The sequence below is a fragment of the Pinus tabuliformis genome, chromosome 8 (assembly GCF_031772625.1).
Source record: "Pinus tabuliformis cultivar Carrire ecotype Pingquan chromosome 8, CPIR1, whole genome shotgun sequence".
Classification (NCBI taxonomy): domain Eukaryota; kingdom Viridiplantae; phylum Streptophyta; class Pinopsida; order Pinales; family Pinaceae; genus Pinus; species Pinus tabuliformis.
The window spans coordinates 64173017-64195360 of record NC_142294.1 but is presented as its reverse complement, the minus strand read 5'-3'; the positions used below and the strand labels follow the sequence as shown (position 1 = coordinate 64195360).

At 40.0% G+C, this 22344-nt stretch overlaps 1 protein-coding gene across 1 annotated transcript; it reads left to right on the top strand.

The window, feature by feature from the left end:
- Positions 1-9886: 9886 nt before the first annotated feature.
- On the top strand, positions 9887-13556 carry LOC149234174 (glutamate decarboxylase 4-like). Its single transcript, XM_089371778.1, has 7 exons — positions 9887-10206; positions 10295-10499; positions 10656-10856; positions 11231-11445; positions 12154-12407; positions 12535-12587; positions 12690-13556. The coding sequence occupies exons 1-7, from the start codon at positions 10121-10123 to the stop codon at positions 13209-13211; spliced, it is 1536 nt and encodes a 511-aa protein (XP_089227904.1). The 5' UTR covers positions 9887-10120; the 3' UTR covers positions 13212-13556.
- Positions 13557-22344: the final 8788 nt, after the last annotated feature.

Below are 22344 nucleotides of genomic sequence, written 5' to 3'. Positions count from 1 at the left end.
GTTGTGAAAGGACATGAACACAAAGTATGCAAACTTGTGAAGTCCTTGTATGGCCTCAAACAAGCACCACGAGCCTGGTATGAAAAACTAACTGAGCATCTTCTGAAACTCAACTTCAAACATTTTGATTTTGATGATGCAACTTTATTTGTCAAGAAAGTTGGCAAAACAATTGTATATCTTGTGGTATATGTAGATGATCTTTTAATGACAGGGAACAATGAAAGCTATATTGCATCCATAAAGAAAGAATTAGGAAAAAGTTTTGAAATGACTGATTTGGGCTATGTTCATTACTATCTTGGCATTGAAGTAACCCAACATCCAAAATCCATATTTCTTTCTCAAAAGAAATACATTGGAGATTTGTTAAGCAGATTTGGCATGACAGAGTACAATCCTCTTTCTACTCCAATGGAACAAAACTTGAAGCTCACATCTATTGAAGGAAAGGAATTTGAGGATGCAACAAAGTATAGACAGCTTGTTGGAAGTCTCATCTACCTCACTACTACCAGACCAGACATTTCATTTGCTGTTGGAATCCTCTCCAGGTTTATACGAAAGCCTTGTGAGGGACATTGGTCTGCCGCAAAAAGAGTTCTAAGGTACTTGAAGGGAACTCAAGACCTTGGAATCAAGTATACACAGGTGGACGACTTCAACTTGATTGGATACTCTGATTCAGACTTCGATGGAGACAAAGAAACTGGGGTATCTACTTCAGGATATGCTATGAGTCTTGGATTAGGAGCTGTCTCCTGGAGATCACGCAAACAATCAGTACCAGCAGATTCCACAACAGAAGCAGAATATGTGGCAGCAGCTGAAGCAACGAAAGAAATTGTGTGGCTCAAGAAAATTCTTGAAGATTTGCAGGTAAAACAAATACAATCAACTCCACTCATGATTGATAACACCTCTGCAATAAAGTTGGCCAAGAACCCAAAGTTCCATGATCGCACTAAGCACATCAATACTAAATATCATCTGATCCGACATCATGTTGAGGCCAAAACAATCCATCTCCGTCATTGTTCCACAAACGAGCAAATTGCAAACATCTTCACCAAAGTGCTTGGAAGAGAAAAGCTTGAAAGATTCAGAACGATGCTTGGACTCACCAACATCCCTTCAAATTAAGGGGGGGAATGTTGACACCTAATCCTCAACGGATGGGTGAATTGGAATGCGAACAGTCATCAAGAAGATGAACTGATCCGTCCCATTTATGTATATAAATGATAGTTAGCTAATGAATTATGCAATCAGTTTTTCTCTGCCCATTCTGGAGTTACCCTGGCCTGACAAATTAATTAATTAAAGTATTTATATTATTATTGTAGACTTTAATATTTGATTTTACTTTCTTTAATTATTGTTATTATATTATTATTATAAAAATACACTAATTAATTAATTAAATTTAGTTAATTGCTTTTAGATTTGTATTTGTTTCTTTTCATTTTTAATTGTTTTTTGCTTAGTTTGGTGGGACTATATTTTCATCATGTCCAATATATCACCCAGATATTGAACCAATGACTTCACATCAAGGAGTCCCTTAACAAAACACCCAATCACCGTTATCCAAAATTTTGTGGACTTTAATTTTTAATTTTTAACTTACCTTATATTATTATTTTAGACTTTTATATTTGATTTTAATTTTTTTAATTATTATTGTTATATTATTATTGCATTATTATTACAAAAATACACTATTGAATTAATTAATTGATTAATTAGATTTAGTTAATTGCTGTTATATATTTCTTTCTTTTAATTTTTAACTTTTTTTTTGGGTAAGCATGGTGGGACTACATCTTCATCATGTCCAGTATGAGGGTGGAGAATTGAATGGGTGACTTCACATCATGGAGTTCCTTAACAGAGTACCCAATCACTGTCTATCCAAGACTCCATGGACTTTTTTTTTTAACTTACCTTATTTTTTTTCCCATCAGAAAAAATCGTAATTTCATTAGAAAAGAGGAAATTACATGTTGTAGATGCTGTGCATGATCAAGATCATGAATATCATAAATGTTTCCATTGATCCACGCAGGGGACAACTATGAAACCATAACTGAGGTACAAAATAAAGTAACTATATGTAATATATACCGAGACAGTTTGTATATACAAAAAAATGGCTTAAAGCCTGATAAAAAATGTAAGATGCATGAAACAGAAACCATGATAAGTTAAATATTCAGATTCATAAAAGGTCCGTGGTAATATTGGAAGAATGTATCTCCTTCCTGTTCTCTGATCATCCAGATGCCCGGCTCCTCGATCGCAACCTCTTTGGATAGGCTGTCGGCAGCTTTGTTCTGCTCCTTGTAAATATGTGTGCAAGTGAAAGAATCAAAATGTGATATCAATCTCAGAGTCTCTTCCAAGATATGCAATAATCTATATGAAGAGCATCTAGTTTTTCTATTGAGCCAAATCACATGTAATTTTAGAATCCCCATGAAGTTGCAAATCTTGCAATGTTTCTCCATTGCAAATTGTATGGTGTGTTTTGTGGCTAAGAGTTCAACTGAGTTGTTTGTGCATCTGTGAAGACCAATAAACATGTTGTAGGAGTGTTGTTGGGAAAGGTGAAGAATAGCCCCCCCACCACAGCCTTGTTCTTGGGCAACATCGTCAAAGAAAGCCCACGGTTTGTTGTAATTTATTTGATGGTGAGTGGGGTTGCGTCGGTGGCTGGGAGGAGGATCATCTGGGATAATCTTGTAATCAGCGATGACTTTTGCTACCAGGGCATCCCAATTAGGCGCCAAATCCCGAAAAATGTTGTGATTCCTAGCTATCCATATTGTCCAACAAGTAAGGAGAGGGAGGGTGCGAAACTTTGGGGACGTGGTAGTCTGATACCAGACTTGCCAAGCAACGAATAAATTGATCCCAGTTCATAAAGTCGAGGGATTGATATGCTGTAAAATTAGCTTCCACATATGACAAGTCACAGTACATTCTAAAAAGAGATGAGAGGTTGTTTCAATTGCCTGTTTACAAAGACAACACTAGTGGGGCCCATGCTATGATTGCTTGAGAAGATTTTCTCCCGTTGGTATCTTGTTATGAAGAATAGTCCACATTAACAATCTAGATCTGGGGGAAGCCTTCAATTTCCAAAGATGTCTCCACTAGTCAGCCAGCAGAGGTGGCCTCCTTGGTGCAGCCAATGTCAAATATCCTTCCTTCGGGGAATATCTGCCATTTTTAGATAGAGCCCAAATAATTTGATCCTCCCCTTCCAATATTTGGATTTGGGCGTCCGAAAGGGCTTGAGTGAACTCGTCCCATTGTTCAGACCAAAGAGGAGGTATGTTTAAGTGCTCTGCGGATTTCCAAGCTTGTTGAAGAAAAGTGGAATTTTTCAGGTCCGCAATCTGAGAAATATAAATTAAGTTCTGTTGTTGGAGATGTAGGATGAGGTCCCTAGGTAGTCGGTGCATGTCCCCACAACCCACCCAAGGATCAAGACCAATTCAGACTGTGTTACCAGATCGGATCCTCTAGGTGATGCCTTCTCTGATCAGACTCAAAGCTTTAAGAACCGCCTTCCAGATGATTGAGACCCCAGAGGTACTTTGATGTGCTCTCCTAATCTAGTCCATGATGTGTAGGGGATCTAAGTATTTAGCATATGTAACCCTCATCCATAGGCTGTCTACTATAACTAATTTCCAACCAAGTTTTGCAGCAAGAGCTAAAGAGAAATCCTCTAGTTTTTTGATGCCCCACCCGCCCCCTTTTTTTGGGAGATTTAGAGCCTCCCACCTGACCCAAGCAAAAATCCTGCCCTATTTGTTCCCTTGCCAAAGAAACCTACATCAAAGGGCTTGAATTCTATTGAGAATGCCCCTGGGGATCCAAGCCAAGGACATCCAATAGACTGGGGTTGCCTTAAGGACGCTTTTGATGAGAGTGAGTCTTCCAGCCCTCGAAAGGTATTTGAGATACCATGTGTTAAGCCTTTTTTCCAATTTGGCAATTAGCCAAGTCCAGTCAGCAATTTTATAACCTAGAGGCTTTAACTTGTAGCCCAGATATTTGAGGCCATCTGCTAATTGCAACTGGGAGAAATGGAAGCGCTGAAGGGAAAAAAATATCTCATGCGGTGTACACTCAGTTGTTGTCAATGTAGACTTGCTATCATTAATGATCATGCCTATAACCATTTGAAAGAGAGTGAAGGAAGCCTTGATACTGCTGATGTCCCCAATACTACCATTGATGAAAACCAGAATGTCATCAACAAAAAGAAGGTGAGTTAGGGTGCAACCTTCTGTAATCTTAATACCTTTTAGTCTGCCCCTCTGGTGCTCATCTTTAATGAGATTGCTGAGACCTTCCATAACGAGAAGAAAAAGCAATGGCGAAAGAGGACATCCCTGTCTCAGCCCCCTTCCGGAGGTAAAGAAGGGAGAAGCACTTCCGTTCACCAAAACACTAAAGGGAATATTAGTAATGCAGCTCATGATCCATTTAATGAATAAATATGGGAAATCCAGATGAGTTAACAACATTCTAATATAAAGCCAATTCACTCTGTCGAAAGCTTTAGATAAGTCAACTTTCAAAATCATACCTTTGCCCCGTCTTGAGTGTAGTGAATGGATAACCTCCTGGGCAGTGCCAACTGCTTCATGAATCTGCCTGTCTTGTAAGAAAGCAAATTGTTCCGGCGAGATGTGGTTGGATAGGATGGGTTTCATCCTGTTGGCAATTATCTTGGCAATAATCTTATATATGTAGTTGCAGAGTGAAATGGGGCGGAAATCCTCGAAGGTTTCCGGGTTGTCTTTCTTAGGAATGAGAGCAAGGAAAGTAGAAGTAATAGAATTTTCAAGAAACCCTTTGCATCTCGAATCCTCTATTATTTGGAGCAGATCTTCCCCTATGATGTCGAAAAAAGGCAAATAGAATTCCACCGACCATCCATCAGGCCCAGGGCTTTTGTCCTTTTTGAACCATTTTAGGGTGTGTTCCAGTTCCTCCAGAGTAACTTCCTTTGTTAAATCATCCTCTTCCCCAGGATCCACATATCTGGGGAAGCGTTGAGCCACTCTGCTGATTTCAGTAAGATTAATGTCCTGGGGGGCTTGGTAGGCTTTCTTGAAGTGTGAGGAGGCCAAATTAGCAAGTTGAGGAAAGTTAGTTAATGTCTACCCCTGATCATTTTGGAGTTGCCATATGGTGTTGATCGCCTTTCTTCCATTGGCAAAGTTATGGTAGAATTTGGTGTTTTCATCTCCTTCTCAAGCGCCATATTTCCTCCTTCTCCTTTAAAATTCTTGTCCTCTCTGCATAATGAGAAACCATCCTATCCTTATGTTCCTCTGAGGAGTAAATACCTCCTAGGTTGTTCTCAAAAGAGGCAATGTCAGCTTCAGTATGATGGAGGGTTTGATTCTCTTGAGCTCTTTTATTAAGGGCCCAAAGTTTGGACATCTTCTTAAGGGCTGCAAGGTTTTGGATAAATCTTCTAGTGCTGTCTTCTCTTCTTCCGGGGGGGTTTGCTCTCCAGAAATTAGAGATCATTTTTTTATAAGAGTCATCCTTGAGCGAGACTGAGCAGAATTTAAAAGGACCTTTAGGTTTCGTTGTCCCCCCTACAATTGCCAGGTAAATAGGGAGGTGGTCAGATATCTCCCCAGAGCCAACCCAGTGTCTGATATGTAGACCCAAGTCCAAAAACTTTTCTTTGACGAGGTAATGGTCGAGTCTACGGGCCAGACTGTCACCCCCCGTCCTGTTGTTTCTCCATGTAGCTTGAGGTCTGGCTGAGGGAATATCAATAAGATGGTGGGCTTCCAGTTCAGTCAAAAGTTAATCCGAGAGAGAATCTCTCTGAGCCCTGTGTCCCCAGGATTCAGCATGACCAATGGAGAAATTCAGGTCGCCCCCCAGGATCAGGTGGTCGGTCTTCAAAGAATCCGAGCTTAGGAGGTTTTGCCAAAAAACAGGTCTGTTTTGGCATCGACCATAAACATTTATGATCCGGAAATGAATCCCCAGTTCGGCCGAACTGATGTCTGCTCCCAGATGACCCATCCCACCCTAGCAATTATGTAATTTGATTGTGTGGGAGTTGTAGCCCAATGCAAGTCCACCCGACCTCCCATGGGCATCAATACCAAAAAATATCCATCCTGGGAGCATGTTCTGAAGGGACTGCGCAATATCAAGTGTTGGTCCCAGAGTTTCTTGTAGAAAGATAATATCCAGCGGTTCAATTTTTAACAGTCTACGAAGGGCTAGTTTCTTGTCCGGCCTAGCCATCCCTCTACAATTGTAGGAGAAGATCTTCATGAACGGGGAGGATGGGATCCTCTTGCTCTAAGCGTCCCTGGTATGGTGGATTGAACTCCCAAGGCAATTTCATCTTCAGCAGTGCCTTTGGCCTTTGAAAGAAAAGAGGGTCGACCCCTCATAATTTTAGAGGAAGGGGGGGAGTGGAGGATTTCAAGTCCAAAATGGTCCTGGGCTTGTCTTTTCGATTGTGAGCGGGTCATGTATCACCCAAGAGGGGGGGGCAGAGTGGAGAGAGTAGTGGATGGGGAGGGATGAGAGGGATTTGGGGCAGGTGCAGGGGAGTAGATGGGGATGGAGGCTATTGGGAAAGTGAGAGGAGTAGATTTAGGGGGTGAAGCACATGAATGATGTTCAATATAATCACTAGTTGGGATTGACATATGCAGAGAAGAGAATGTGCTAGATAAATAACAGTCCAAATGAGAAGAACTACAAGCGGGGAGAGGAATGGTAGGATTCATACCCGAAGATGGAAGACCTCCAGAAGGCGACTGTGGCCAAGAATGAGAAGGCTGCAATAGATTCGGTGGCCGCCCATGCTTCTTCGACATAGGAGGTACCGTTGCCCCATCATCGGGAATCTTTTGCTGAGTGTCCGGAAACTGTGCTGCGTCTGAGTCCGGAGTGGCCAAAGGAACATGTCTCCTGGGCATTACTTCCTGATAAGTATGTTGTTGAGAGGCCCCTTCTTGTTCAGTAGACTGATATTTCTTCTTCTTCAGCAGAGGGCAGTCCTTAAAAAGATGCCCTACCTTATGGCAACGACGACATCGAAAGGGGATGCCCTCATAATCCAACAATTGCCTTCTGGTATAATTCCTCCAGCGGATATCAATGAACTCCAGCAAACCCTCAGACAAGTCCAAGTGAACCAAGATCCTCGAGTAGGCTAACTGTCCTGATGTCTAATATGATTTATCAAAAGTGAGATAGATACCCAGTGCATTTTCAATGAGTTTGAAAACATCCTCTGTCCAGAAGTGCAGAGGAAGGCCGAGCAATCGAACCCAGATTGGCCCTGCGTCTACCCTTTCCCTCGTCGGGTCGAAAAGGGGAGTCCAACGTCGGAGGAGAATTGGTGCCAGGTCTAAGTGCCAAATCGTGGACAGAACCCAATTAGTGTGCTCCAAGCTGCTAAAGTGTAGAGCGAACCACCCTTTTTCAAGGGTCTGAACCTTTGGTATTTCCTTGAGGTTTTCTCCCCAAACATTTGAGGCCCATTGCTGTAGCTTGGCTACACTGTAGTGTCGACCATGCACCCTACTGACCAAGACCTTCGCAGCAATTTCCATGGCATCTAATAGATTGATGTCTTCAGCTATGTTGAGTGGCGTGGCGCAGACACGAATCTTAGGGCCTCGTTTCTTTCTCGGCTGTCTAGGAACCCCTGTGTCTGTGGCCTCCTATGAAGAACCCGGGAGCGAGTGGTCTAGAGAAACCCTAGGGTTTTCTGTCGCCTCCTGAGGGATGGTGGCGAAAATTCCTGATATGGGACCAATGCTAGTAAAATGACCCTGTGCTGTTGCCGAGAAGGACCTCGATGCAGTGTGCTTCACTGCCTCCGCCTTCGAACCCTGAGGGGGGTCGGGAGAGATGTGACTTGTCCCCGTCGAAGGAGTCGGAACAATTTCAGGGGCTAGGGTTTGACAAACAGGGGCTAGGGTTTGATAATCAGGTTTGAGCGACGGTGCACTAAGAGCCAGCGAACACGACAAACTGGTCTGAGAGATGAGAGCAGGGGGAGAGGCCGCAGATTTAGGAACAGAAACCGACGAGATGAGTGGTCTGGTGATCGAAGGAAGGGGTTCTACCTCGTCCGTCAACTCGGACATGAAAGGGAATAAACTGGCATCTGTGGTTTTAGTGGGGGACCATGAGGGCACATCCTCCAAAGGGTCCAGGAAATTGCCCAGGTCGTCCATTATCGGGGGAAGTTATGACAGCTGCCAGACTAGGATAGCAATACGACAGTCAACCATCGGAGAAAAACGCCTGAGGGTTCCAGAAAACCAGGTTGGGAGAGTGTAACCATAAGCAGTTGGGGCAGACACGAGATAAACCGGAGTAGGGAACAACCGGTTAAGGGACTAGTGTAGTGGCCATTGCAGTTGTCCACAGGAGGTCGTGACATCGAAACCCCTATCCGCCTTCCTCGCCTTCCTCGCCATCGTTCCTGCCGCAGTCTCCAAATTTACCCTAATTGTTAATTACCCTAACTTACCTTATTTATATTATTATTTTAGACTTTTATATTTGATTCTAATTGATTAATTAGAGTTAGTTAATTGCTTTTAAATATATCTTTCTTTTAATTTTTAACCATTTTTTTTAAAGCTTGGTAGGACTACATCTTTATCATGTCTAATATGTCACCCAGATCAGGATTGGGAATTGAACAATTGACTTCACATTAAGGAGTGCCTTGGTGACTTCAGATCAAAAGGTGACTTCACATTAAGGAGTGCCTTGGTGACTTCAGATCAAAAGGTACCTTAACATAGCACCTAAGACTCAATAAACTTTAATTTTTAACTTTAACTTAATATAAATTTATTATTACTTTATTTATTATTATTATTTTTTTCCCAAAATTGTATTTAAAGACTACTCTTTTATCTACTTTTAATTTGATTTTATTACTAACCATATGTACTATTATTAACTTTATTAAAATAATTTATTTTAATATTTTAATTTTAATACTACTATTAACCTTATTAAAATATATATATATATATATATATATATATATTTTTTTTTTTTTTTTTTTCAGAAGTAGTCACATTGAAGATTTTGGTTGACGTGTTTCGAACCAACAAGTGTGGTTCATCTCTAGGACATGATGAAGAAGCAGATCTAGGAAGAAGGTTAAATACAGAGACAAGTCAACCTAATAGGAAGAAGCAGATCTAGAAAAAGGATTAAATAGGGAGATAGGTCAACCTAACAACTAGAAAAACGACTATATTTGACCAGGGAGGCAAAAGGAATTTTATTTATTTTTAAATAAATTTAATTATATTATTAATTGTTTATTTAATAACTTATTTTAAAATAATTATTTTAATATTTTAATTTTACATTTCAGTTTAATTTCTTTATTTTTTATTAACATTATTATATTATTAAAAAATATTTCATTTTATTTTTTTGGTTTTTTTGAATTTTTAGTTTTAACCTTATTATTAATTTTTAAAATTATTTATTTATTTTTTTTGGTTAAATTAGATTTTATTCATTTCAAAGATTAACCACATTGATTGGTTCGCAATACATTAAACATGAGAATTGTGATATTATAAATGTAAAATACATTTAAAATATTAAATTTTGATTTATAAAATTCTAACAAGATTCAAGTTCTTAACTGGACAACGGTTATGGAATGGTGAGGGTCGTAGTCTTTGGGCGGATTCTAGATGGCACGCCCTCACGTCGACGATTTCAAACGGTCAATGGCGGGCCGCGGAAGCGTTATTTCCCTATTCAACGAATTGACCCCAAAACAATTCCGGAATTGATGAAGATAATGGTTTACCCTCTAATTCGATTACCCGGGTCCGGGATATTTGCTTCCGATGGGAACACTGTATTTCCTTCAACGGTAACACTATATTTCGATCAGTCGGGGATTAGTATAAAGTGCCCCTGATTCCACAACCCACCTTCCATCGCTAGTAGCTACCACTTCTTCGCTGTTCTGCAACTGACCACATATTGTGAAACACTATTGTGGATTAAGTTCTCTTCGAAGATCAACCTCTGTTCTTCCGTATTTCAGAAAAAAATGGTTCTAAGTCGAGCTGCGCCTGATTCGGATGCCCATGTACAGTCAACTTTTGCATCTAGATATGTACAGGAATGCTTGCCTCGGTATGTATATCTGCCATTTTAGGAAAATTTGTGGACATAGATTACAGGTTCCATTGGATTTTGCCATTCTGAATGTTTGTGTTTGCAGGTTTCGAATGCCGGATAGGTCCATTCCCAAAGATGCGGCCTATCAGATTATCAACGACGAGCTGATGCTGGATGGGAACCCCAGACTTAATCTTGCATCTTTTGTCTCCACTTGGATGGAACCAGAATGCGATAAGCTCATGATGCAGGCAATCAACAAGAACTATGTCGACATGGACGAGTATCCGATTACCACAGAATTCCAGGTAATGGCAGGCCCTGTGACGATCTTCGGCTTCTAATCTGAAACCCCCTCCCAGATCTGTTTTGGTTATTTGGGCATTAGTTTATTTATTTTGCCCCCTTTTCGCTATTTTTCCCTCAAAGTGTTGATTTCTTTCTTGTGTTTGGACCTGGAAAAGAATCGATGTGTGAACATTATAGCCAACCTTTTTAATGCCCCACTTGGCGATAGAGATGAAGCTGTGGGCGTGGCTACGGTTGGATCTTCAGAAGCGATCATGTTAGCAGGCCTCGCATTCAAACGCAAATGGCAGAACAAGCGCAAGGCAGAGGGAAAGCCGTATGACAAGCCAAACATTGTGACTGGTGCAAATGTGCAGGTAACATTGACATTCTCTAACTCTATAAGTTGAGTTGTATCAATTAGATTTAGCCCAAAGTCCATCTGGGCTTATACAGTTCCACTGTATCAATTAGATTTGCCTAAATGGATATTTCTGTCTGATATGCGCATAGATACTGTTTATCAATTAGATTAAAACCCAAATCCATTAAAATGCCTGCCTGATAGGCTCGTAGAGGTTGATGAAACAGAGGTTACATATGTGGAGCTTACAACCTCCAGGACTGAGATGGGTTTAGCTTGGCCAAACATTTATATTCAACACACCTAAAGTACAGTAAAATTTAGGACAAATTTTTAAGTAAGTTCAGTACCTTTTACTAACATTTGTAGTGCACACTACAATTGCAGGTGTGTTGGGAGAAATTTGCTCGTTATTTTGAAGTAGAGTTAAAGGAAGTTAAACTGCGGGAGGGTTACTATGTCATGGACCCTGTCAAGGCTGTTGAGATGGTGGATGAGAACACTATTTGTGTGGCAGCCATCTTGGGTTCCACATATAATGGAGAGTTCGAGGATGTCAAGCTGTTGAATGATCTTCTTATTCAGAGAAACAAGGAAACAGGGTAAGTTCAAAAAAATCTTCTGAAATTTTTCAACTTGCCATCCATATGGGACTTTAAAGCATAATCAATTTAACCAATATATTCCATTCATTTATATTTTAAACCTACTGCATATCTGTCCAGCACCAAATTATTACAAGATCAGTGTCTGTAGGTATTATTTTTAATCTGGCTCAGCTTAATTAATTAATTTAGATGGTAGATTCCAAAAATATTTCAGAGTCGGGCTGGACAGGAGTATTTATTTATATTTTAAACCTAAAACATATCTGTCAACACCAAATTAGCAAATTCTAACCTTTTTTATTTATCAAATTCTAAAATATTTTCAAAAATCACATCCAAATTATAAAATACCATGAGTTTCCTGCATCTTTCCGCTCTTCGCTTTATACCCAAATGCTGTCGAAGCTCTAGTCCTTTTGGCGTTTGCTGATATTTTCCCAGCCTCTGCTTCCCGTTTTTCTTTGTGGGTCATACATTGCATCCTCTCCAGCTGGACATGCACTTTATTGATTTAAACCATTGGTTTTGGACAAGTCTACCAAGGCGGAGGAGGAATGTCTGGACACCGGAATCTGCCCAAAAAAAATTATCAAAATATTACCGAAATTTTCATGATTCGGCCCAAAAAACAGTCTGGTGTGGGTCTTTTTGTGGGTGGAAATAAAGTGTGGTTGTTTCCGTTGATTGCGTTTGTGGTTGCAGGTGGGACACAGGTATACATGTGGACGCGGCGAGCGGCGGATTCGTTGCACCGTTCCTCTACCCAGATTTGGAATGGGACTTCCGCCTTCCCTTGGTGAAGAGCATAAACGTCAGCGGGCACAAGTATGGGCTCGTCTATGCCGGAGTCGGGTGGGCTATCTGGAGAACAAAGCAAGACCTCCCTGAAGAGCTTATCTTTCACATCAACTATTTGGGGGCCGATCAGCCAACCTTCACCCTCAACTTCTCCAAAGGTATAATTATATATTTTTACTGGATGATCACTGTATTGCATTTTAATCTATTAGGTCAATGGGGATATTGGAGGTTTTCTCTGGGAAAGAATCTTTGAATTAAATTCTTGACATTGGCCGCCTGCAGGGGCCAGCCAGATAATTGCTCAATATTACCAGCTCACACGTCTGGGGTTCGAGGTCTGTTGTTGCCCATCAAACTTTCATTATTTTTATTTCATTCACTTGTAATTTCTGTGAAGGTGCTGTATGTGATGCGTCTTGAATTGTTTGTTTGAGCAGGGGTATCGGAACATCATGCGTAACTGCGCAGCAAACGCCAAGGCTCTGGCCGATGGTTTGGTGAGGACCGGACGGTTCAACATACTGTCGAAAGAGGTGGGGGTCCCTCTAGTGGCGTTTTCGCTCAAGGACAGTAGCAGGCACGATGTGTATGAGATCTCTGACCACCTGAGAAGGTTCGGGTGGATCGTGCCCGCCTACACCATGGCCCCCGACGCACAGCACGTAACCCTTTTGCGCGTGGTGATTCGCGAAGATTTCAACCGCAGTCTGGCAGAACGACTGGTTCGGGACATAGAGAAAGTGTTGCGGGATCTTGACGCGCTTCCTTCAAAGATAGTGAGGGAAGTGACGGCATCTCTGGTAGAAAGCCATCCTGAACTCAAAGAAGAGAAAGATATGGAGGAGACTGCGAGGTTGAAGTCGTGTCATGTGGTGGACGAGATTGTTAGCTGTCGCAGAGCGGCCGAAGAGAAGAAGAAATTTGTTTTTGTTGAGCAGAAGCCCAATCGGATTTGTTGAAAACCATTGAAGTAGCTCTTCATATTTATTTTATGTCTCCATTTTTCATCGAATTATTCGGCTTAGCCATTGTTTTAGGCCCCGGGTAGGTTTCATCAATTTTGTAATAAGAAATAAATTTTCCACAGAGGCTTATTACTAGTAATCACATTATAAGTTACATTGTCAACGGTGTACTTGTATTTTGGAGTCTATAGATTTGAACAGAAACCAGAGTTACTTGACCAATTTTTAACTCCGAGAAATCGGAGTGACCATCCTAAGTTCTATAGAAAGTTTTTGTACTTCAACTAAATGGCTCTAAGTTATATATAAAAGTCTTTCTTAGATATAACATTAATTGTACTTCGACTAATGGTGTATTTAGTGATAAACCTCTTGCATAGTTAAATAAATTTGTAATTTTGTTTTTACATAATATTATATTGAAATGACGGCTTTCCCAATTGATAAAAGTTGTGATCCTAGAGAGGAGGAACTTTGGTAAATAATGATAAAATCTATGAATTTATTTATTTATTTTAATTATAAAATGTGTTTATATATTTATTTATAATATTATAAATGCATTTTATTCATGGAGGTTTCCTAATGGTCATATATTTTTTTTAAAGAAATTTAGGTTTTGAAAAAGAAATTATGGTTTTTCAAAATTTTTGGCTTTTATCATTTGATGACATCATTAGAGCTAGAATGATATGTAATCTTTTTGTATAGATATTTGTTGGATTTTTGTTGTGCTTTATTAATTTCAAGGAAATTTCCTCGACTTATTGCTCAAAAAAAAATTCTTTGCAAAATGATTTATTCTTTTCTTGTGACATCACATCATAGATTTTTATGATCACATTGAACCAAATTTATTCTCATAGGATAAGCTATTTTCTTCCTCCCCCTCCTTCCTTTCCTTCTTTTTCTCCTATGATTACATTGTTTCATGCCTAAAATGTTTAGGTTCGTTGTTTCACACCAAAATAGCTTAGCTTTTCCGAGTCTTTTGTGTATCAAAAGGATTTTTTTTAAGCACAATACATGTATCAAATGAATATTTTCTTTATGCAATAGACATTGTATCACACAAAGCTTACTTTTATGCAATAAGCGAGCATCAACTAAGTTTGACTTAGATAAATCCCTAAAACCTTCCCTTGCAAAAACTCCTTAGTGAAGGCTCCCTTAAACTTCTATAAAGGTGTGAAAAGGTTCTTGCAAGCAAACTTGCCAAAAAAACATGACAAGGATTTTAATTCAAATATGAGTATGCTTCCAAGTGTTTAAGCCTGCATTATCTTCACACGAAAACCTACAGGCCAAAGGTCCTAAGACCATAGAAGCTTCCTTAGTCTATGTTTTAGTAACAATGTCACATTTGTTTATGGAGAGCTTTAAAACTTAAGAGATTTTAAGCTTGTAAAACTCAAAAATGTCTAAATCTTGAGAGCATGATCTGTAAAATGCCATGGATATTCCATTGGATAATTTGTGACTACAACTTTGATAAAAATAGACTAAAATCTATTTTCTATGATGGTTAATTTCCTTAGATTCTAGTTTTGTTAATTACTATTTTATGCCTATCCATATAATAGATAAAATGTAGAAAATAGAGAACAATAAAATATAATCACAAAACAACCACAATGACCATAAGATATGCTTTGAGAAACCCTTACAAGATAAATCCCAACTCCAAGGTGACGTTGCTCTACTCTCTTTTGTGGAGAATGAAAATAATGCAAGTACAACGGAAAAGGTACTCTATGTGGAGTTACTTGAGACATGTGGCCTAATAGGATGCGAGAGACTCTAAAACTCCTTTATTGTGCCCCCTAACTCCCACTCTCAAGTTGTCTCACTCTACTGTGGAATAAGATATAATAAAAAATAAATGGAACCCCTTTTCCTCCTAGTGGCTTGGTTATAACATAGCCTAATAGCCAACTAGGGGTCATGTTTGACTCCTTCAACTCTCAACTAGAGTTACAACTTTGACCCTTTTAGAGGTTTCTTCATAGTCCCCATGTGGCTAGCCACTTTTACATGAGTAATGGGGTCTGACAAGTCAGGAGTAATCCTCTCTAACTTTAGTGGTCAAACAAGAAGTTCAACTTCTACGTGGCATAACATTTTCATATGGACTTCGATTGGCATCTTTCTTGCATCATTATAAAGGTATTTGATTGCAGAACAACTCGTGCAAGTGAGAATTTTTGGACCCAAAAATATTCATTTGATGCCTTAAAGTACCTTTGAAAGGTTTTAGACCTTGTAACAACCTTGGTGAAAATTCCATGTAAAAATATATAAATACCATGTATGATGGGACACATATTCCAAGCTGAATGGTGGGCAGGACATCCTAGTGGGTGTTGATTTGGTTGTTTATGGCTAAGGAAATTGGTAAAGGCAATGGCTAAGGCATTAAAGAGGCAAAAAGGTATTTAATGACATTTTATTTATGAAAATAATGGAAATTAGGAGAAAATGAAGATGAAAGGTCACATGTTGCATGTGAGAAGGAAATTGATGGAAAATAATGGAAAATGAAGAAAATAGAGGCTTCATTAATAAAAAGGCTTCTGAGGATCAAGGGGCGACTTGGTCAATTTAGCTTTGAAGCACCTTCATTATTCTCTCTCTTTCTCATGCTCTTGGACACTTAGAGTTTTCTTGGAGCACTTTGACATTGGAGAAAAAAAGGAAAAGAAGACAAGAGGAAGCAAAGATCAAGCAGGGAAAGGCATGATTAAGCAACTACAACATGATTCATTACAGATATCAACTTGCATGTGTATTTTCTTGCTAGATTTAGCATGCATGGGATTGCATGTGTTTCTTTTCTACCATGGCATGGGTTTTGCCAGGTGTGACAATATTTTCAGCCTAGCCTTGCCATTTCCTGATAGCTTTGATGAGACGAGTTCTCTCATTCGATTTATGTGGGATGACCGAATTGGATTCGAAGAGGAGTGGGGTGGATCTTTGAATTGACAAACACATGGTCTAGTGGTTCTTGAACTAGACTGAGGATGCACCAAGCCATTGGCCTAGTAACCCCTGAACCAATTTGTGGGTTGCGGTAAATCCAGATTATGTGCCTTGGTGGGCCTAGGAATCCTTGTCGGTGAATGATGAGATATATAGTAAAGCCAAGAGGTGGATTTTCTCTCCGTTGGGCCTAGTGATTCCAGGATGGAATGCACGGTAAAACCTAAAGAGTATGTCTTGGTGTAGGGCCTAGTGATCCCTGAACCAGACTATGAATGCATGGTAAAGCCTGAGAGATTACGAGGCACTCAAATTCCTTATGGTGTAGGCAGAGAACTCTGGTGGCATCCACATTGATTGGTGTTTTTGGTGTGTTTTATGAGTCCCACTTTCATGCTTGGAATATGGCATGAGAGTGATTAGATGAAGAGAGACTTGGCTCAGCCAATCTATGGTGAGGTGCAACATGGTAGTCCCATCACCGGTTGGTTCATTGCATTGATTAATGAGAAATTCATTCCATTGGTTTTCATGTGTGTGTGTGTGTGTGTGTATATATATCTTGATGGATGATATGTTTATTGTATTTATGTTCCTATTATCCTGGTTATATGAATATTTTATGACAACATCTATGTATGGCTCTCAACATGTTTTTACTTATATATGAATGGATAATGTGTCTATGACCTAATAGATGCATATGAAACAAATGTTATGAGGAAACAATGGTTTATAGTGATTCTCAGATAAGTATGAGATCCCTACACTTAATTATGTTGTTTACACCTATAGGTTACATGTTGATGATATGTTTGACAAAATGTCTGTCATGGCTAGTAGGGGTATGGTTAATTTCTTGTTGATTTTATTGTTTTTGCTTCATTGTTTCCTTGTACCTTTATTGATTTGAAAGCTTTTATTCCATTCTGGGCAGTGGCCTGGGCTTTGGGCCCTTAAAAGTGGATTAAATCTCAGGGTCGCTGGCACAGAATTGGCAAGTTTGGTCCACAGTCACTGGCATGCAGGCCTATGAGAGCGACTTTAGGTCTCTGGTCGCTCCCTTGCCCATAGCATGAGAGTGACTATGGCCTCAGAGGTCCAGAACAACAGTGGGACCTAGGGACAGGTTGTCTGAGTGGCTGACTTGTCTTCTGAGAGTTTTGTTGATGATGTTGGATGACTGTGTGTGATGCTCCATCGATTCCACTTCCTTAAGGTTACCTAGGAGGTCGAATATAATCATAGTAGCCTCTCATCTAATGTTTACCCTGATTGGCATGGTTAATTGGGTGGATATGGGAGGAGGGTGTTACAGAGTGGTATCAGAGCATGGTTCAACTCTCAGACTGGATGGGTTGAATGTGTTATTCGTGCATGCATGTTTCATGTGTGTCTCCTATGCTTACATTTCATGTGCTTGTTGCATTTTCTTGATGATTGATTAGGGTTGTAGTATGGTTATCATGGAGAATTTAGTAGTGATTTCGCAAAATGTATTTGTCACGAGTACGTGATTGGTTTCATATGGTTATATTTCTCTTATATGTTGATTTTATGTCGCCTACTTACATCCTTGTATGTTAGGTTACATTCTTGAATATTTTGGATTACATGTATCAGTCTTGTAGGTTGATTACAAGAATTGATCGCTTATGTTTGACTACATGCGTCTATGTGTGTGTGGTTGATTTGGCATTGCTTATGCACATTGTTGGTTGCATGTGGCAATGTGTACAATGGAGTAATGGTTGTTGTCATGCATGAGGTCATGGTTTGTGTACTTGATATGGTCACGCATTGATGACTGAACTTTAGCTAGAATGATGTGTGTATGGTTTGGTACTCATTTGTTATATGTCTATATGCCGTAGTTATGCATGTATGGTCTTGGTTATAGTTTGAATAGTAGGTTAAAAATGCCTTGTGAAGTCATTATATGCAATTAGGTCATCATAATGCTATTGGTTATTATGATGCTAAAGTGTTGGTTGAGATAGAGCAAGAGATGCAAATCATCAAAGTGAAGTTGCAACATTGAACCTCGAGGCAAGAGCACGTTGTCATACAGGTTTGTATGTTGGGCATGCAGGTATGTAGGTTAAGGATTGTTATATGCATTAGGGTTATATACATTAGGTTATGTACATGTCTTTTGATGTTATGGTTACATACCTGATAGATGATAGTTGATTAGCATAGTCATATGCACATGAGTCAGATAGTCAAGAATGATAGTAACATGTGGTTGTAAGCATTGTTATTATTGGTTAGGTTAGATAACTTGATGATTATGTTATATGATATGTTGTTGATGAGTATGTTATAGGTTAACTTGTTGTTGCTATATGACAATTAGCTTGACGATTAGGTTTTATGTTGTTGATGAGCATGATATATAGATTATTGTTGTTATGTGTTATTAACTTGATGATTAAAGTTATTTCATTGAGATCTTGATGTTGTAATTTGAATTGGTCATGTGCATGATGGCTATGTTCATTGCATTAAAGATCTTGATGTTATATGTATTTTTTTAACCTGGTTTGACCTATGCAGACGATTATGGTTGCGATATTCAGGTATGAGATTGATCCAAAATGGATTTTGGATAGACTTCTAAGTCTAAGTGTTCCTCACAGAGGAAACTGAAAGTCCAAGGATGCTCCTAGAAATAGTCCCATTGCATAGATATTTTCATTCTGAATTTACTGCAACTTGAATGGGCTAAAATGGACTTCGGATGCAGAAGTTATTGCAAAAAGAAGTTTGCCTTTGTCCTTTGAAAAGGAGGCAAAATCTTCTAAAAATGGGCTTAAGACCTTAATAAAGGGAAATCGCATCGGAAGGGTTGAGTGGAGGACTTAAAGCGGAGGCGGAAGGGATCCTCGACTGTGACCTCCGACTTATCACATCGGAGATAGGCCCGCATGCAATATCGGGACCCCAGGCTATGCGATGGAGTGATTGTGATCGATGGATCGGCGGACTGACGATCGACACACCCAAAAGGGAAGGATCCCTAGGCCAATGCGACATGCGATTGCCGATTATCGGCGACGGCGGATCGGAATCGACATATGGAATATGAAAAGACCCGGGCCGTAGCAATATGTGATGCGATATGGACCGTCCAATAGGGGAGCAGATCAATGGTCCAGATTTAATCGGTGATTAGCGATCTCCGATAATGGGGCCAATGCGATTACGATAGCGATAAGCGATAAAAGGCCGGACCTAACAGGATTATAGACCCGGTTCTATAATTTTGGAAGTCCAAGAATTCATATTTTTCAATGTATTCCCGTGTATTTGCGGTTTTGGCCATTACGCCATGTGATAGCGATTTGCGCTAGAATGGCGGACCTGAAAGGTTTATAAATGCAGCCCTATAAATTTTGAAATTTGTGGTAAGCGGGATTTTGGGTGGGCCTCAGGCGGTAAGTGGTATTGGATGGGCTCCGCCTGAACCCATACACTTGCCGAAATGTGGCATGGCGCGGGAGATATAAAACCTCCTTTTCGAGCCGGTAATCTCTACGCACATAAGCCACTCGAAACGGACTGTCAGCCGTTGGATCGACGATCATGTAGATCAACGGTGGGCTTGTGATAACCATAAAAGGCGGACCTGAAAGGGTTTATAAGCGCGATTTCAGAGAATTTGAAGTCTGGATTTCACACCCGATAGTGTATTTTTCGGAAAATCTCTGTGTATTGGAATTTTTGTCCATTTTCAGGTTTTTGCCTGGAAAAAGGCCCCGATCCCTTTGTAACAGCTCCTGATCATTGTGCCACGCTGCAAGCGGGAATTTTGCAGACAATGATGTGTTTGGGAACGTGCAAAGCCACAGAGCCATAGAGCCAGATGGCCAGTTGAAGAGACAGAGAGTAGAGAAGCCGTAGAGCTGCAGAGGGATGATTACATGCAGAGAAATGACTGGGGAAGCCGCAGAGCCGGAAAAATGCCTCAAAGGAGTTAGAGAGCTCAATTGATGAGGTCACTGAAGATTGCTGTAGCTAACATGCAGAGAGCTGGAGGTTGCTGAAGGAGAGCTGTTAGCTGAGAGAGAGCAAAAAGCCAGAGAGCACGATTGATTGGCAGCAAAGCTGCTAAAGGTCACTGGAAGGTTGAAAAAGGTCGCTTGGAGGTCGAGCGAACCATTGATGCACGTAGAGGCTGAGAAAGAGCTCAGAGAAGCCAGAGTCGAGAGCCAGAGCCAAGAGCCAAGAGCTAGAGCCAGAGCCGAGAGCCAGAGCCAGAGCTAAGAGCCAGAGCCAGAGCTGAGAGCTAGAGTGAGGGCTGTGAGCCAAGAAGCCGAGAGCTTTAGAGCCAGGGATGAGATGGTGTTCTAAGCCCATTGTGTTCTGTATAAATTAGTGGAGTTGAGTGTGGAGCTTGTAAAAGAACCGCTGCCATAATCCCGGAGAGTCTAGTTGAGTTGACTAGAGCTGAAGGAGACGTAGCCCAAGAGTTTTGGGTGAACTCCATATTAAACTTGCTGTCTTATGTGTTTGTTATTTGCTATAATATTTTATTGTTATATGCATGTTATATCAGCATAAAAAACAGAATTTTAAAGCACATAAACAGTCAAAAAATAAACACCAACATACCCCTTATTTTCAAGCATATTATTGATTCCACAATTTGTTAATCACTAGATCTTGGGAATATTTAAGCTTTGGAAGTGGGAGAGGTTCTTGTAAGCTCACAAGAAGCCTTTAGTGCCCCATTTTCAGATCAGGTGGTATCAGAGCTTGAGATTGATTAACCCCACCTTCAAATAAGGTTATATCAGAATGCTTGATTGACAGAGCAAAGATTGCTTGTTTGAAAGGTGTTTAAACAGTCAGAGGTTAATTGTATGCTTGCTTGTAGACTGACTATTGCTTGAGTTTGCAGAGATGAAGTGAAAGCTATTGATAGCTCAGTCTAGGAGAGGACAAAAAGGAAGAAGGGATGAAGGCATTCTGCTTATCCCAAAGGACCTCAAAGCAATCCTTGAATCACAAGAGGTTTGTTGCAAAAGGTTGGTTGAATAAAGCTCTTTGTTAATCTTGTTTGAAGTTTTTTTGTTCATTGGCATAATGAAAACTTCTACAAGTGAGTCGTCAAATTCTTCTTTCTTCACAAGATTCTTTGATGAAGACATGAAGCAAGACTTGTTCATCATGATGGACAAGGTGAGAGAAATGTATGAGGATGGAAGGAAGAGAAGCATACTTAGAAAGCAGTTGAATTCCGTGGAGGAAGAGAAGCAGATGCTTTCTGACAAATTGCAGGAAATGGAGAGGCAACTTCATATTGCTAATATGAACCTAAAAAGGATGCATGAGTTGGAGACACAACTCTTTGTTGCCAAAGAAGCCTTGGTCAAGTATCAGCTTGAAGAAGAGGTAAATAGTTCCTGTTTGTCTTCAAATTATTCTAAGAATGCTTATATTGGTTCTTTTGAAAAACATACCAGAGGCATAGGTTCCAAGCTAATGTCCAAGATGGGCTATGAAGGGAAAGGCTTGGGCAAACATGCAAAAGGTATTGTTGAGCCAATAATAGTTGAGGAAAGGACTAAGTATTTGGGTCTTGGCTATGGACAGTCTTATGGAGAAAGTTCCAAAGCTGCCATGAAGTCCATTGAAACAACTCCAAGAAGGAGTTTCATTGCAGGTCTTCTACCTCAAGAGTGTGAATATTGTATTCAGGAGGAATCCAATAGCTTGAAACATGATTTGCAGGACGTAGGTGTTCAAAAGCACACACTTGAACCAGAGAGTTGTGGAAACTCTAACAACCTTGAAGAGATTGATTGTGTTCCAAAGGGAGCCACTTCTTCATTCAATTGACCTCCTCATGAAGGTAATAAAGGTGAAAGAGAAAGGTATAAATCTGGTTCTAATCATCTTCCTTTTGATTTTTCAAAGCATGATAAATTTCCACATAAGTATGGGAAAATAATTGCATGTTCCTTTTGTGGTTTGGATAACCATAATGTTTCTAGATGTTGGAAGAGAATGGCCACATACACGAAACTTTTCAAGGAAAAGAAGCAAGAAGCCAAATGTCCATTAGACAAGGCAAATCATGCTATCAAGAGGATGCACATGTGTTGCACTTACTACCATAAGCAAGGACATCTTGCTG

Coding starts and splice junctions, on each gene's coding strand:
- LOC149234174 (XM_089371778.1), top strand. CDS start 10,121: ATGGTTCTAAGTCGAGCTGCGCCTGATTCGGATGCCCATGTACAGTCA. Junction 10,207..10,294: donor GTACAGGAATGCTTGCCTCG/GTATGTATATCT, acceptor TTGTGTTTGCAG/GTTTCGAATGCCGGATAGGT. Junction 10,500..10,655: donor CGATTACCACAGAATTCCAG/GTAATGGCAGGC, acceptor GACCTGGAAAAG/AATCGATGTGTGAACATTAT.